The following is a 14120-nucleotide window of genomic DNA, read 5'->3' as shown; positions in this document are numbered from 1 at the left end:
TTTGGAGATGACGGATCCACTGTTTCGAAACTGATGTGATGAAAGGCTTTGTGTGTCACGCCCTGATCTGTTTCTCCTGTCTTTGTGGTTGTCGCCACCCCCTTCAGGTGTCGCCAATCTTCCTCATTATCCCCAGTGTATTTAAACCTGTGTTCTCTGTTTATCTGTTCCCAGTTGTTTTGTTTTCCCAGTTTTTGACCATTCTGCCTGCCCTGAGCCTGTCTGCTATTCTGTACCTTGTCACACCACCCTGGATTACTGACCTCTGCCCTGAGCCTGTCTGCTGTTCTGTACCTTGTCACACCACCCTGGATTACTGACCTCTGACCTGAGCCTGTCTGCCGTTCTGTACCTTGTCACACCACCCTGGATTACTGACCTCTGCCCTGAGCCTGTCTGCTGTTCTGTACCTTGTCACACCACCCTGGATTACTGACCTCTGCCCTGAGCCTGTCTGCCGTTCTGTACCTTGTCACACCACCCTGGATTACTGACCTCTGCCCTGAGCCTGTCTGCTGTTCTGTACCTTGTCACACCACCCTGGATTACTGGCCTCTGCCCTGAGCCTGTCTGCTGTTCTGTACCTTGTCACACCACCCTGGACAACTGACCTCTGCCCTGAGCCTGCCTGCTGTTCTGTACCTTGTCACACCACCCTGGACTACTGACCTCTGCCCTGAGCCTGTCTGCTGTTCTGTACCTTGTCACACCACCCTGGATTACTGGCCTCTGCCCTGAGCCTGTCTGCTGTTCTGTACCTTGTCACACCACCCTGGATTACTGACCTCTGCCCTGAGCCTGTCTGCTGTTCTGTACCTTGTCACACCACCCTGGACTACTGACCTCTGCCCTGAGCCTGTCTGCTGTTCTGTACCTTGTCACACCACCCTGGATTACTGACCTCTGCCCTGAGCCTGTCTGCCGTTCTGTACCTTGTCACACCACCCTGGATTACTGACCTCTGCCCTGAGCCTGTCTGCTGTTCTGTACCTTGTCACACCACCCTGGATTACTGGCCTCTGCCCTGAGCCTGTCTGCTGTTCTGTACCTTGTCACACCACCCTGGATTACTGACCTCTGCCCTGAGCCTGTCTGCTGTTCTGAACCTTGTCACACCACCCTGGATTACTGACCTCTGCCCTGAGCCTGTCTGCTGTTCTGTACCTTGTCACACCACCCTGGATTACTGGCCTCTGCCCTGAGCCTGTCTGCTGTTCTGTACCTTGTCACACCACCCTGGATTACTGACCTCTGCCCTGAGCCTGTCTGCTGTTCTGTACCTTGTCACACCACCCTGGATTACTGGCCTCTGCCCTGAGCCTGTCTGCTGTTCTGTACCTTGTCACACCACCCTGGATTACTGGCCTCTGCCCTGAGCCTGTCTGCTATTCTGTACCTTGTCACACCACCCTGGATTACTGGCCTCTGACCTGAGCCTGCCTGCCGTTCTGTACCTTGTCACACCACCCTGGATTACTGACCTCTGACCTGAGCCTGCCTGCCGATATATTCTGTACCTTGTCACACCACCCTGGATTACTGACCTCTGACCTGAGCCTGCCTGCCGTTCTGTACCTTGTCACACCACCCTGGATTACTGACCTCTGCCCTGAGCCTGCCTGCCGTTCTGTACCTTGTCACACCACCCTGGATTACTGACCTCTGACCTGAGCCTGCCTGCCGCTCTGTACCTTGTCACACCACCCTGGATTACTGACCTCTGCCCTGAGCCTGCCTGCCGTTCTGTACCTTGTCACACCACCCTGGATTACTGACCTCTGACCTGAGCCTGCCTGCTTGTGGCTCTGTACCTTGTCACACCACCCTGGATTACTGACCTCTGCCCTGAGCCTGTCTGCTGTTCTGAACCTTGTCACACCACCCTGGATTACTGACCTCTGCCCTGAGCCTGTCTGCCGTTCTGTACCTTGTCACACCACCCTGGATTACTGACCTCTGACCTGAGCCTGCCTGCCGTTCTGTACCTTGTCACACCACCCTGGATTACTGACCTCTGACCTGAGCCTGTCTGCTGTTCTGTACCTTGTCACACCACCCTGGACTACTGACCTCTGCCCTGAGCCTTCCTGCCGTTCTGTACCTTGTCACACCACCCTGGATTACTGACCTCTGACCTGAGCCTTCCTGCCGTTCTGTACCTTGTCACACCACCCTGGACTACTGACCTCTGCCTAATGCAATTGAAGGCATGTATCAAATTCTTGCTTGTAGTGAAATTCCCAAAATCATATCCATCCGTTTAATTTAACGCAATGGTTGTGTGTGGTCATAGATTGATTTCATCGCAGTTTTGAGTGGGACAGCCTACGTGTTGCTCTGAGCGTGTCAAGGGCCTAGCTCGCGTCGTGAGACAGTAGGGGTGCTGAGGGTGCGCCTACCTCTGTCGACAAAACATAATCATCAACTTGTTTTGACAAACAGGATATATTCTGTCATTCGTTGGAGGTCATGAGCTCAAGCTTGAGATAACGTTGGTCATTTGACTTGTGTTTGACTGCCGTTAGAAAGTGTTTCTGATCTGACAACACTACAGCCACTTGTGGCTCTGTGCGTCGTGAGACAGCCTACTTGTGGCTCTGTGCGTCGTGAGATAGCCTACTTGTGGCTCTGTGCGTCAGTGAGAATCTTATTTGTGAGAACTCTGGCATATCTTGAGACAGCCTTTAGTTGTGGCAATTTTTGCAGTATGTCCCAGGACACTCTGGATACATTATTCTCGGTATTGAAACTTAGTAGATTTTCAGGAAAATATGAATCCCCACAACATACCTTGAAGTATCCATGGGCCTGGTTCCTCTGTCCGAGCCAGATGGTGGTGTCAGAGGGAATGTCCATAGACGGATTCTCTATCACCCTCTCATAGATCCTAGAGGACAAGAGGAATACAAGGAGATACTATACTGTTTATTCACAGAACATACTGGAGGATAGAATACTGTTTATACACAGAACATACTGGAGGATAGAATACTGTTTATACACAGAACATACTGGAGGATAGAACATACAGAACATACTGGAGGATAGAATACTGTTTATACACAGAACATACTGGAGGATAGAATACTGTTTACACACAGAACATACTGGAGGATAGAATACTGTTTATATACAGAACATACTGGAGGATAGAATACTGTTTATACACAGAACATACTGGAGGATAGAATACTGTTTATACACAGAACATACTGGAGGATAGAATACTGTTTATACACAGAACATACTGGAGGATAGAATACTGTTTATACACAGAACATACTGGAGGATAGAATACTGTTTATACACAGAACATACTGGAGGATAGAATACTGTTTACACACAGAACATAATGAACTGTTACTCATTCAAATAGATGACACAGTGTTTGCATTTTACATTCCATTAGGAAAAATGTTTCCTTCCCTGCTTTAGGAGACACAACAGCAGTACTACCCAGGGCCGTAGTTCTTCACTCCCAGCCCTGCTCACGTTCAGCCTTCCACAGTAACACCTGCTTCACCAGATTGTCAAGACCTGGATGATTGGTTTATTAGCTGACTCAGGTGTTATAGTGCTGGGTTGTAACACCATCCCGCTCACCATTGGCATCCCTAACACTTCCAACACCCCGACAGCGTCATGGTGCAAATCATACGCAGCATCATCTGGATCTGTGTGCAACAAAAGATCTGTGTGCAACATTCACCTTCTGCTACCGTTTGTGTCACGCCGTCTACGTATACAGTTTGACCCAGACGTTTGATAAATCCAACATATACACCCCACAGAACACACTGTTGCTGCCTCTGCAATGCTGTGCTGCAAGGCAAACGCAGCGTTTCATTGGAAATGAATGTCTTTCTGATGTACCAAAACGCAGTGACGCTGTCGGTGTGTTCCAAGCGTAAAGCACTGGTACCCTGAAGGTATTCTCTCTCCCTCCATTCACGACAACCCTTTCTGCTCTCTCTGTGTCTCTCAATTCATGTGCTTTATTGGCAAGGGAAACATATGTTAACATTGCCAAAGCAAGTGAAGTAGACTACCATTCAAAAGCTTGGGGTCACTTAGAAATGTCCTTGTTTTTGAAAGAAAATTTAAAAAATTGTCCATTAAAATAACATCAAATTGATCAGAAATATAGTGTAGACATTGTTAATGTTGTGAATGACTATTGTAGCTGGAAACGACTGATTTTTAATGGAATATCTACATAGGTGTACAGAGGTTGATCCTCAGCAATGATCACTCCTGTGTTCCAATGGCACGTTGTGTTAGCTAATCCAAGTTTATCAGTGCCACACTCACCTGTTACAGTCGACGTGCAGCACCACGTGGGAGACACTGACGGCCACAGACAGCTTGTGCCAACGGTCGTCTGCCAGGGAGTAGGGGAACCCCTCAGTGTGTTGCCGCTGGTCCCTGGTGCGGTAGTGGAGGCGGATCTCATTACGCTGCCCACTGCTCTCCAACTCCAGATACCTGGATAACAGACACACTCAATCTATTAGTATCTGTTACAATGGCTGACGCCTGAGAGGTAATTGCTGTAGGTTTTTCCTTTTGAAACTACTGTTTCTGTGGTACAACGTGTCATCATTCAGAGAACTAAAAAGTGGGACTGAAAAGCTGCAGGGAAAAAGCTGCAGACACATTCAAACAAGTAAATCAACAGTAGTTGCATTGCTCTTAAACCTGCAGGGACTACAGTGGAAAACACTTCCAAGAAAGAATTCCTCAATTACAGAGGAGAGTTTACAGAGGAGTTTACAGAGGAGTTTACAGAGGAGAGTTTACAGAGGAGTTTACAGAGGAGTTTACAGAGGAGAGTTTACAGAGGAGTTTACAGAGGAGTTTACAGAGTAGTTTAAGGAGGAGATTACAGAGGAGTTTACAGAGGAGATTACAGAGAAGTTTACAGAGGAGTTTACAGAGTAGTTTACAGAGGAGTTTACAGAGGAGTTTACAGAGGAGTTTACAGAGGAGTTTACAGAGGAGTTTACAGAGGAGTTTACAGAGTAGTTTAAGGAGGAGATTACAGAGGAGTTTACAGAGGAGATTACAGAGGAGTTTACAGAGGAGTTTACAGAGGAGTTTACAGAGGAGTTTACAGAGTAGTTTACGGAGGAGTTTACGGAGGAGATTACAGAGGAGTTTACAGAGGAGTTTACAGAGGAGATTACAGAGGAGTTTACAGAGGAGTTTACAGAGGAGTTTACAGAGGAGTTTACAGAGGAGTTTACGGAGGAGTTTACAGAGGAGTTTACGGAGGAGTTTACAGAGGAGTTTACAGAGGAGTTTACAGAGGAGTTTACAGAGAAGTTTACGGAGGAGTTTACAGAGGAGTTTACAGAGTAGTGTTCATCTCTCTGATTAGAGCACCGAGCCAGAGTATTCATCTCTCTGATTAGAACACCCAGCCAGAGTATGTGTGTGTGTGTGTGTGTGTGTGTGTGTGTGTGTGTGTGTGTGTGTGTGTGTGTGTGTGTGTGTGTGTGTGTGTGTGTGTGTGTGTGTGTGTGTGTGTGTGTGTGTGTGTGTTAACAAAGCACTGATCCATGAGATAAAGGAAGATGACAGGTTGACTGTGACCTTAGAGGCCATGTCATCAACACTGTGTCTGGGGGGAGAAAATGTCACAGGTCTTTCTCCAACACTGACGACAGACAATCAATCATTCGAGATATGCCTCTGTCTGTTTACCCATCTGCAGAAAGGAGTGGAAGTATGGAGGGGTGGATTGATGGAGGGATGAAGGGATAGATTGAAGCCATTACATAAATGATTGGAAGGAAAAAATAATTGGATAGATAGATACAGTGGGGCGAAAAAGTATTTAGTCAGCCACCAATTGTGCATGTTCTCCCACTTAAAAAGATGAGAGAGGCCTATAAATTTCATCATAGGTACACTTCAACTATGGCAGACAAAATGAGAAAAAAAAATCCAGAAAATCACATTGTAGAATTTTTAATGAATTTATTTGCAAATTATAGTGGAAAATAAGTATTTGGTCAATAACAAAAGTGTATCTCAATACTTTGTTATATACCCTTTGTTGGCAATGACAGAGGTCAAACGTTTTCTGTAAGTCTTCACAAGGTTTTCACACACTGTTGCTGGTATTTTGGCCCATTCCTCCATGCAGATCTCCTCTAGAGCAGTGATGTTTTGGGGCTGTTGCTGGGCAACACGGACTTTCAACTCCCTCCAAAGATTTCTATGGGGTTGAGATCTGGAGACTGGCTAGGCCACTCCAGGACCTTGAAATGCTTCTTATGAAGCCACTCCTTCGTTGCCCGGGCGGTGTGTTTGGGATCATTGTCATGCTGAAAGACCCAGCCACATTTCATCTTCAATGCCCTTGCTGATGGAAGGAGGTTTTCACTCAAAATCACATGATACATGGCCCCATTCATTCTTTCCTTTGCACGGATCAGTCGTCCTGGTCCCTTTGCAGAAAAACAGCCCCAAAGCATGATGTTCTTTGGATGCAACTCTGCATTCTTTGTCCTCCAAACACGACGAGTTGAGTTTTTACCAAAAAGTTCAATTTTGGTTTCATCTGACCATATGACATTCTCCCAATCTTCTTCTGGATCATCCAAATGCTCTCTAGCAAACTTCAGACAGGCCTGGACATTTACTGGCTTAAGCAGGGGGACACGTCTGGCACTGCAGGATTTGAGTCCCTGGCGGCATAGTGTGTTACTGATGGTAGGCTTTGTTACTTTGGTCCCAGCTCTCTGCAGGTCATTCACTAGGTCCTGCAGGTCATTTTTGCTCACCGTTCTTGTGATCATTTTGACCCCACGGGGTGAGATCTTGCGTGGAGCCCCAGATCGAGGGAGATTATCAGTGGTCGTGTATGTCTTCCATTTCCTAATAATTGCTCCCACAGTTGATTTCTTCAAACCAAGCTGCTTACCTATTGCAGATTCAGTCTTCCCAGCCTGGTGCAGGTCTACAATTTTGTTTCTGGTGTCCTTTGACAGCTCTTTGGTCTTGGCCATAGTGGAGTTTGGAGTGTGACTGTTTGAGGTTGTGGACAGGTGTCTTTTATACTGATAACAAGTTCCAACAGGTGCCATTAATACAGGTAACGAGTGGAGAACAGAGGAGCCTCTTAAAGAAGAAGTTACAGGTCTGTGAGAGCCAGAAATCTTGCTTGTTTGTAGGTGACAAAATACTTATTTTCCACCCTGATTTGCAAATAAATTCATTAAAAATCCTACAATGTGATTTTCTGGATTTTTTTGGTGGCTGACTAAATACTTTTTTGCCCCACTGTAGATAGATAGATAGATAGATAGATAGATAGATAGATAGATAGATAGATAGATAGATAGATAGATAGATAGATAGATAGATAGATAGATAGATAGATAGATAGATAGATAGATAGATAGATAGATAGATAGATAGATAGATAGATAGATAGATAGATAGATAGATAGATAGATAGATAGATAGATAGATAGATAGATAGATAGATGTAGGGGCGGAAGGATAGAGGAATGGATGGATGAAGGGATAGATTGAAGCCATTACAAAAAGGACAGAGGAAAACCAGAAGGACAGAGGGATGGAATGCTTCCACTGAAGAAAGGACAAGCTGATTTGCTCTGCTTCTCCCAAAGGATGTATTTTCCACATTTAAAATTAAAGAGAATGAACAAATCCATATAAAGCTGTCCTTGGAGGCAGGAACAATGAAAACGGGGATAAATCATAATCTGACTGTTTAACCTAATATGGACTGTCTTCAAAACAACAACAGAGCCTTGGCAGTGAAGTGCTAATACTATTGTTCAAATGACCTCATGAAATCCATGCCCAAATCCCACACCATAAAAACAATGGCAGGCTGAACTTTATAAGATGACACTTGGGAAATCTTGACAGATGGTACACAGTCTGATCTATATGACTGGTTGGTGTAAGTCAGCATTGTACCGGACCTTTCAGGTTCTTGCCTCTTTATTACAGGGTCCACATATGGAGTCCAGTGGTGGATGGTGGCAATTTAAATGGGGAGGACTGGCTCATAGTAATGGCTCATAGTAATGGCTCATAGTAATGGCTCATAGTAATGGCTCGTAGTAATGGCTCGTAGTAATGGCTCGTAGTAATGGCTCATAGTAATGGCTCATGGTAATGGCTCATGGTAATGGCTCATAGTAATGGATCATAGTAATGGCTCATAGTAATGGATCATAGTAATGGCTCATACTAATGGCTCATGGTAATGGCTCATAGTAATGGCTCATAGTAATGGCTCATAGTAATGGCTCATAGTAATGGCTCATAGTAATGGCTCATAGTAATGGCTCATAGTAATGGCTCATAGTAATGGCTCATAGTAATGGCTCATAGTAATGGCTCGTAGTAATGGCTCATAGTAATGGCTCATAGTAATGGCTCATAGTAATGGCTCATAGTAATGGCTCATAGTAATGGCTCATAGTAATGGCTCGTAGTAATGGCTCATAGTAATGGCTCGTAGTAATGGCTCATAGTAATGGCTCATAGTAATGGCTGGAACGGAATTAATGGAATCTTATCAAACGCCTGATTATTTATACCATTCCATTCACTTTGTTTCATCCATTTTTTATGAGCCATCCTCCCTTCACCAGCCTCCTCAGATTGAGTTCCCCTTCAGCTGTTTTTACTGACTCTACTGTATAAAACAGCCAGTGTGCTAACTTAGCATGTAGTGCTGCTTCCCTGAACCAGCCTCTGACTGGACTTCAACCAGGGTCCTCTATAATGTCTCTGACTGGACTTCAACCAGGGTCCTCTATAATGTCTCTGACTGGACTTCAACCAGTGTCCTCTATAGTGTCTCTGACTGGACTTCAACCAGGGTCCTCTATAATGTCTCTGACTGGACTTCAACCAGGGTCCTCTATAGTGTCTCTGACTGGACTTCAACCAGGGTCCTCTATAATGTCTCTGACTGGACTTCAACCAGGGTCCTCTATAATGTCTCTGACTGGACTTCAACCAGTGTCCTCTATAGTGTCTCTGACTGGACTTCAACCAGGGTCCTCTATAGTGTCTCTGACTGGACTTCAACCAGGGTCCTCTATAATGTCTCTGACTGGACTTCAACCAGGGTCCTCTATAATGTCTCTGACTGGACTTCAACCAGGGTCCTCTATAATGTCTCTGACTGGACTTCAACCAGGGTCCTCTATAATGTCTCTGACTGGACTTCAACCAGGGTCCTCTATAGTGTCTCTGACTGGACTTCAACCAGGGTCCTCTATAATGTCTCTGACTGGACTTCAACCAGGGTCCTCTATAATGTCTCTGACTGGACTTCAACCAGGGTCCTCTATAATGTCTCTGACTGGACTTCAACCAGGGTCCTCTATAGTGTCTCTGACTGGACTTCAACCAGGGTCCTCTATAATGTCTCTGACTGGACTTCAACCAGGGTCCTCTATAATGTCTCTGACTGGACTTCAACCAGGGTCCTCTATAGTGTCTCTGACTGGACTTCAACCAGGGTCCTCTATAATGTCTCTGACTGGACTTCAACCAGGGTCCTCTATAGTGTCTCTGACTGGACTTCAACCAGGGTCCTCTATAGTGTCTCTGACTGGACTTCAACCAGGGTCCTCTATAATGTCTCTGACTGGACTTCAACCAGGGTCCTCTATAATGTCTCTGACTGGACTTCAACCAGGGTCCTCTATAGTGTCTCTGACTGGACTTCAACCAGGGTCCTCTATAGTGTCTCTGACTGGACTTCAACCAGGGTCCTCTATATGTCTCTGACTGGACTTCAACCAGGGTCCTCTATAATGTCTCTGACTGGACTTCAACCAGGGTCCTCTATAGTGTCTCTGACTGGACTTCAACCAGGGTCCTCTATAGTGTCTCTGACTGGACTTCAACCAGGGTCCTCTATAATGTCTCTGACTGGACTTCAACCAGGGTCCTCTATAATGTCTCTGACTGGACTTCAACCAGGGTCCTCTATAATGTCTCTGACTGGACTTCAACCAGGGTCCTCTATAGTGTCTCTGACTGGACTTCAACCAGGGTCCTCTATAGTGTCTCTGACTGGACTTCAACCAGGGTCCTCTATAATGTCTGACTGGACTTCAACCAGGGTCCTCTATAGTGTCTCTGACTGGACTTCAACCAGGGTCCTCTATAGTGTCTCTGACTGGACTTCAACCAGGGTCCTCTATAATGTCTCTGACTGGACTTCAACCAGGGTCCTCTATAGTGTCTCTGACTGGACTTCAACCAGGGTCCTCTATAGTGTCTCTGACTGGACTTCAACCAGGGTCCTCTATAATGTCTCTGACTGGACTTCAACCAGGGTCCTCTATAATGTCTCTGACTGGACTTCAACCAGGGTCCTCTATAATGTCTCTGACTGGACTTCAACCAGGGTCCTCTATAGTGTCTCTGACTGGACTTCAACCAGGGTCCTCTATAGTGTCTCTGACTGGACTTCAACCAGGGTCCTCTATAATGTCTCTGACTGGACTTCAACCAGGGTCCTCTATAGTGTCTCTGACTGGACTTCAACCAGGGTCCTCTATAGTGTCTCTGACTGGACTTCAACCAGGGTCCTCTATAGTGTCTCTGACTGGACTTCAACCAGGGTCCTCTATAATGTCTGACTGGACTTCAACCAGGGTCCTCTATAGTGTCTCTGACTGGACTTCAACCAGGGTCCTCTATAATGTCTGACTGGACTTCAACCAGGGTCCTCTATAATGTCTGACTGGACTTCAACCAGGGTCCTCTATAGTGTCTCTGACTGGACTTCAACCAGGGTCCTCTATAATGTCTCTGACTGGACTTCAACCAGGGTCCTCTATAATGTCTCTGACTGGACTTCAACCAGGGTCCTCTATAATGTCTCTGACTGGACTTCAACCAGTCAGACACCAGTCAGACACATGTTCTTACCTCCATTACATAACAGCACACAAATGGTTTCTAAGTCAAGATGTGTGTCTTACCTGTGTTCTGCATAGTGTATGGAGAGGACTGTGTCTTACCTGTGTTCTGCATAGTGTATGGAGAGGACTGTGTCTTACCTGTGTTCTGCATGGTGTATGAAGAGGACTGTGTCTTACCTGTGTTCTGCATGGTGTATGAAGAGGACTGTGTCTTACCTGTGTTCTGCATAGTGTATGGAGAGGACTGTGTCTTACCTGTGTTCTGCATGGTGTATGAAGAGGACTGTGTCTTACCTGTGTTCTGCATAGTGTATGGAGAGGACTGTGTCTTACCTGTGTTCTGCATAGTGTATGGAGAGGACTGTGTCTTACCTGTGTTCTGCATGGTGTATGAAGAGGACTGTGTCTTACCTGTGTTCTGCATAGTGTATGGAGAGGACTGTGTCTTACCTGTGTTCTGCATAGTGTATGGAGAGGACTGTGTCTTACCTGTGTTCTGCATAGTGTATGGAGAGGACTGTGTCTTACCTGTGTTCTGCATAGTGTATGGAGAGGACTGTGTCTTACCTGTGTTCTGCATGGTGTATGAAGAGGACTGTGTCTTACCTGTGTTCTGCATAGTGTATGAAGAGGACTGTGTCTCACCTGTGTTCTGCATAGTGTATGGAGAGGACTGTGTCTTACCTGTGTTCTGCATAGTGTATGGAGAGGACTGTGTCTTACCTGTGTTCTGCATAGTGTATGGACAGGACTGTGTCTTACCTGTGTTCTGCATGGTGTATGGAGAGGACTGTGTCTTACCTGTGTTCTGCATAGTGTATGGAAAGCAGAACTCCAGAGTTGAGTCTCTCCTGCTTCAGAGTGGCCAGCACAGTAAACTCTGTCTTGTCTCTCAGCTTCTGGAGCATCACCTCTGCTACATCCTCCTTCACCCTCACGTTCCTCCATGAGTCTGAGGAGAGAGAGAGAGAGAGAGAGAGAGAGAGAGAGAGAGAGAGAGAGAGAAGAGAGAGAGAGAGAGAGAGAGAGAGAGAGTGAGAGAAATCAGAGAGAGAGAAAGCAGAGAGAGAGAAAGCAGAGAGAGAAAAGGCAGAGAGGGAGAAAGTTCTCTGAATCTTAGTGTTGTTGGCCACAATTGAGCATCAAGCACTGTAGTCCAAACAGGTGCTAATATTAGAGTTGATCTATAAATGTAACGGCTGTGGGTACTGGAGGAGAGATTTAGGACACACTGCATTATGTAACACTGGTTATCCAACAAAATATAGTACCAGTCAAAAGTTTGGACAAGCCTACTCATTCAAGGGTTGTAAGTAAGAACAACAAAAAATCCAAGGATATAGACATATCTGATGTTGGCAGAAAGCTTCAATTCTTGTTAAACAAATCAAAATATATTGTATATTTGAGATTCTTCAAAGTATCCACACTTTGCCTTGATGACAGCTTTGCACACTCTTGCCATTCTCTCAACCAGCTTCACCTGGAATACTTTTTAAACAGTCTTGAAGGAGTTCCCACATATGCTGAGCATTTGCTGGCTGCTTTTCCTTCACTCCACGCTCCAACCCATCCCCAAACCATCTTAATTGGGTTGAGGTCGGGTGATTGTGGAGGCCAGGTCATCTGATGCAGCACTTCATAACTCTCCTTCTTGGTCAAATAGCCCTTACACAGCTTGGAGGTGTGTTGGTTCATTGTCCTGTTGAAAAACAAATGATAGTCCCACTAAGAGCAAACCAGATAGGATGGCATTCGCTGCAGAATACTGTGGTAGACATGCTGGTTAAGTGTGCCTTGAATTCTAAATAAATAACAGACAGTGTCAACAGCAAAGCACCCCCACACCATCACACCTCCTCCTCCATGCTTCACGGTGGGAACCACACATGCGGAGATCATCCGTTCACCTACTCTGCGTCTCACAAAGACACTGCGGTTGAAACCAAAACTCTCAAATTTGGATTCCTCAGACCAAAGGCCAGATTTTCCACCGGTCTAATGTCCATTGCTCGTGTTTCTTGGCCAAAGCAAGTCTCTTCTTCTTAGTGGTGCACTTTAGTAGTGGTTTCTTTGCATGAAGGACTGATTTACGCAGTCTCCTTTGAACAGTTGATGCTGAGATGTGTCTTGAACTCTGTGAGGCATTTATTTGAGCTGCAATTTCTGAGGCAGGTAACTCAAATGAACCTATCCTCTGCAGCAGAGGTAACTCTGGGTCTTCCTTTCCTGTGGCGGTCCTCATGAGAGCCAGTTAACGCTAATGAACCTATCCTCTGCAGCAGAGGTAACTCTGGGTCTTCCTTTCCTGTGGCGGTTTGAGCCAGACAGAACCTATCCTCTGCAGCAGAGGTAACTCTGGGTCTTTCTTTCCTGTGGCGGCTCATGAGAGACAGTTTCATCACAGCGCTTGATTTTTTGCGACGGCACTTGAAGAAACTTTCAAAGTTCTTGACCTTTTCCGGATTGACTGACCTTCATGTCTTAAAGTAATGATGGACTGTCATTTCTCTTTGCTTATTTGAGCTGTTCTTGCCATAATATGTACTTGGTCTTTTACCAATTAGGGCTATCTCCTGTATACCCCCCTACCTTGTCACAACACAACTGATTGGCTCAAACGCATTAAGAAGGATAGAAATTCCACAAATTAACCACCAACAAGGCACACCTCATAATTGAAATACATTTTTTATTTTTAGTTAACCTTTTTTTTTAACTAGGCAAGATAGTTAATAACAGATGGAGATACAGAAAATGCTACTGGATAGATTGTCCTTCAGTCTCAGTTTCTGACAGAGAAGGAGACAGCAACCACAATCACTCACAGGGACAGAGATGTTATATTGTATGTTTCTGAGACTGAAACCATCATCACTCACAGGGACAGAGATGTTAAACTGTATGTTTCTGAGACTGAAACCATGATCACTCACAGGGATAGAGATTATAATGTATGTTTCTGAGACTGAAAATATCATCACTCACAGGGACAGAGATGTTATACTGTATGTTTCTGAGACTAGAACCACCATCACTCACAGGGACAGAGATGTTATACTGTATGTTTCTGAGACTAGAACCACCATCACTCACAGGGATAGAGATGATACTGTATGTTTCTGAGACTAGAACCACCATCACTCACAGGGACAGAGATGTTATACTGTATGTTTCTGAGAC

The 14120-nt window shown here is 45.5% G+C and overlaps 1 protein-coding gene across 1 annotated transcript in view; it reads right to left on the bottom strand.

Annotated features, from left to right (window-relative positions):
* The window catches only part of nell2b (neural EGFL like 2b), a 63584-nt gene that overhangs the window by 22018 nt on the left and 27446 nt on the right, over positions 1-14120 (bottom strand). Inside the window, exons 3-5 of the mRNA XM_064940930.1 lie at positions 11739-11889; positions 4312-4485; positions 2791-2887 (exon numbers count right to left, since the gene is read on the bottom strand). Of these exons, the coding sequence (XP_064797002.1) occupies positions 2791-2887; positions 4312-4485; positions 11739-11889 (422 nt within the window). The remainder of the gene's footprint in view (positions 1-2790; positions 2888-4311; positions 4486-11738; positions 11890-14120) is intronic.

Source organism: Oncorhynchus masou, chromosome 27, assembly GCF_036934945.1.
Source record: "Oncorhynchus masou masou isolate Uvic2021 chromosome 27, UVic_Omas_1.1, whole genome shotgun sequence".
In the NCBI taxonomy this organism is placed as follows: domain Eukaryota; kingdom Metazoa; phylum Chordata; class Actinopteri; order Salmoniformes; family Salmonidae; genus Oncorhynchus; species Oncorhynchus masou.
This window is presented reverse-complemented; position numbering and strand designations above follow the sequence as displayed.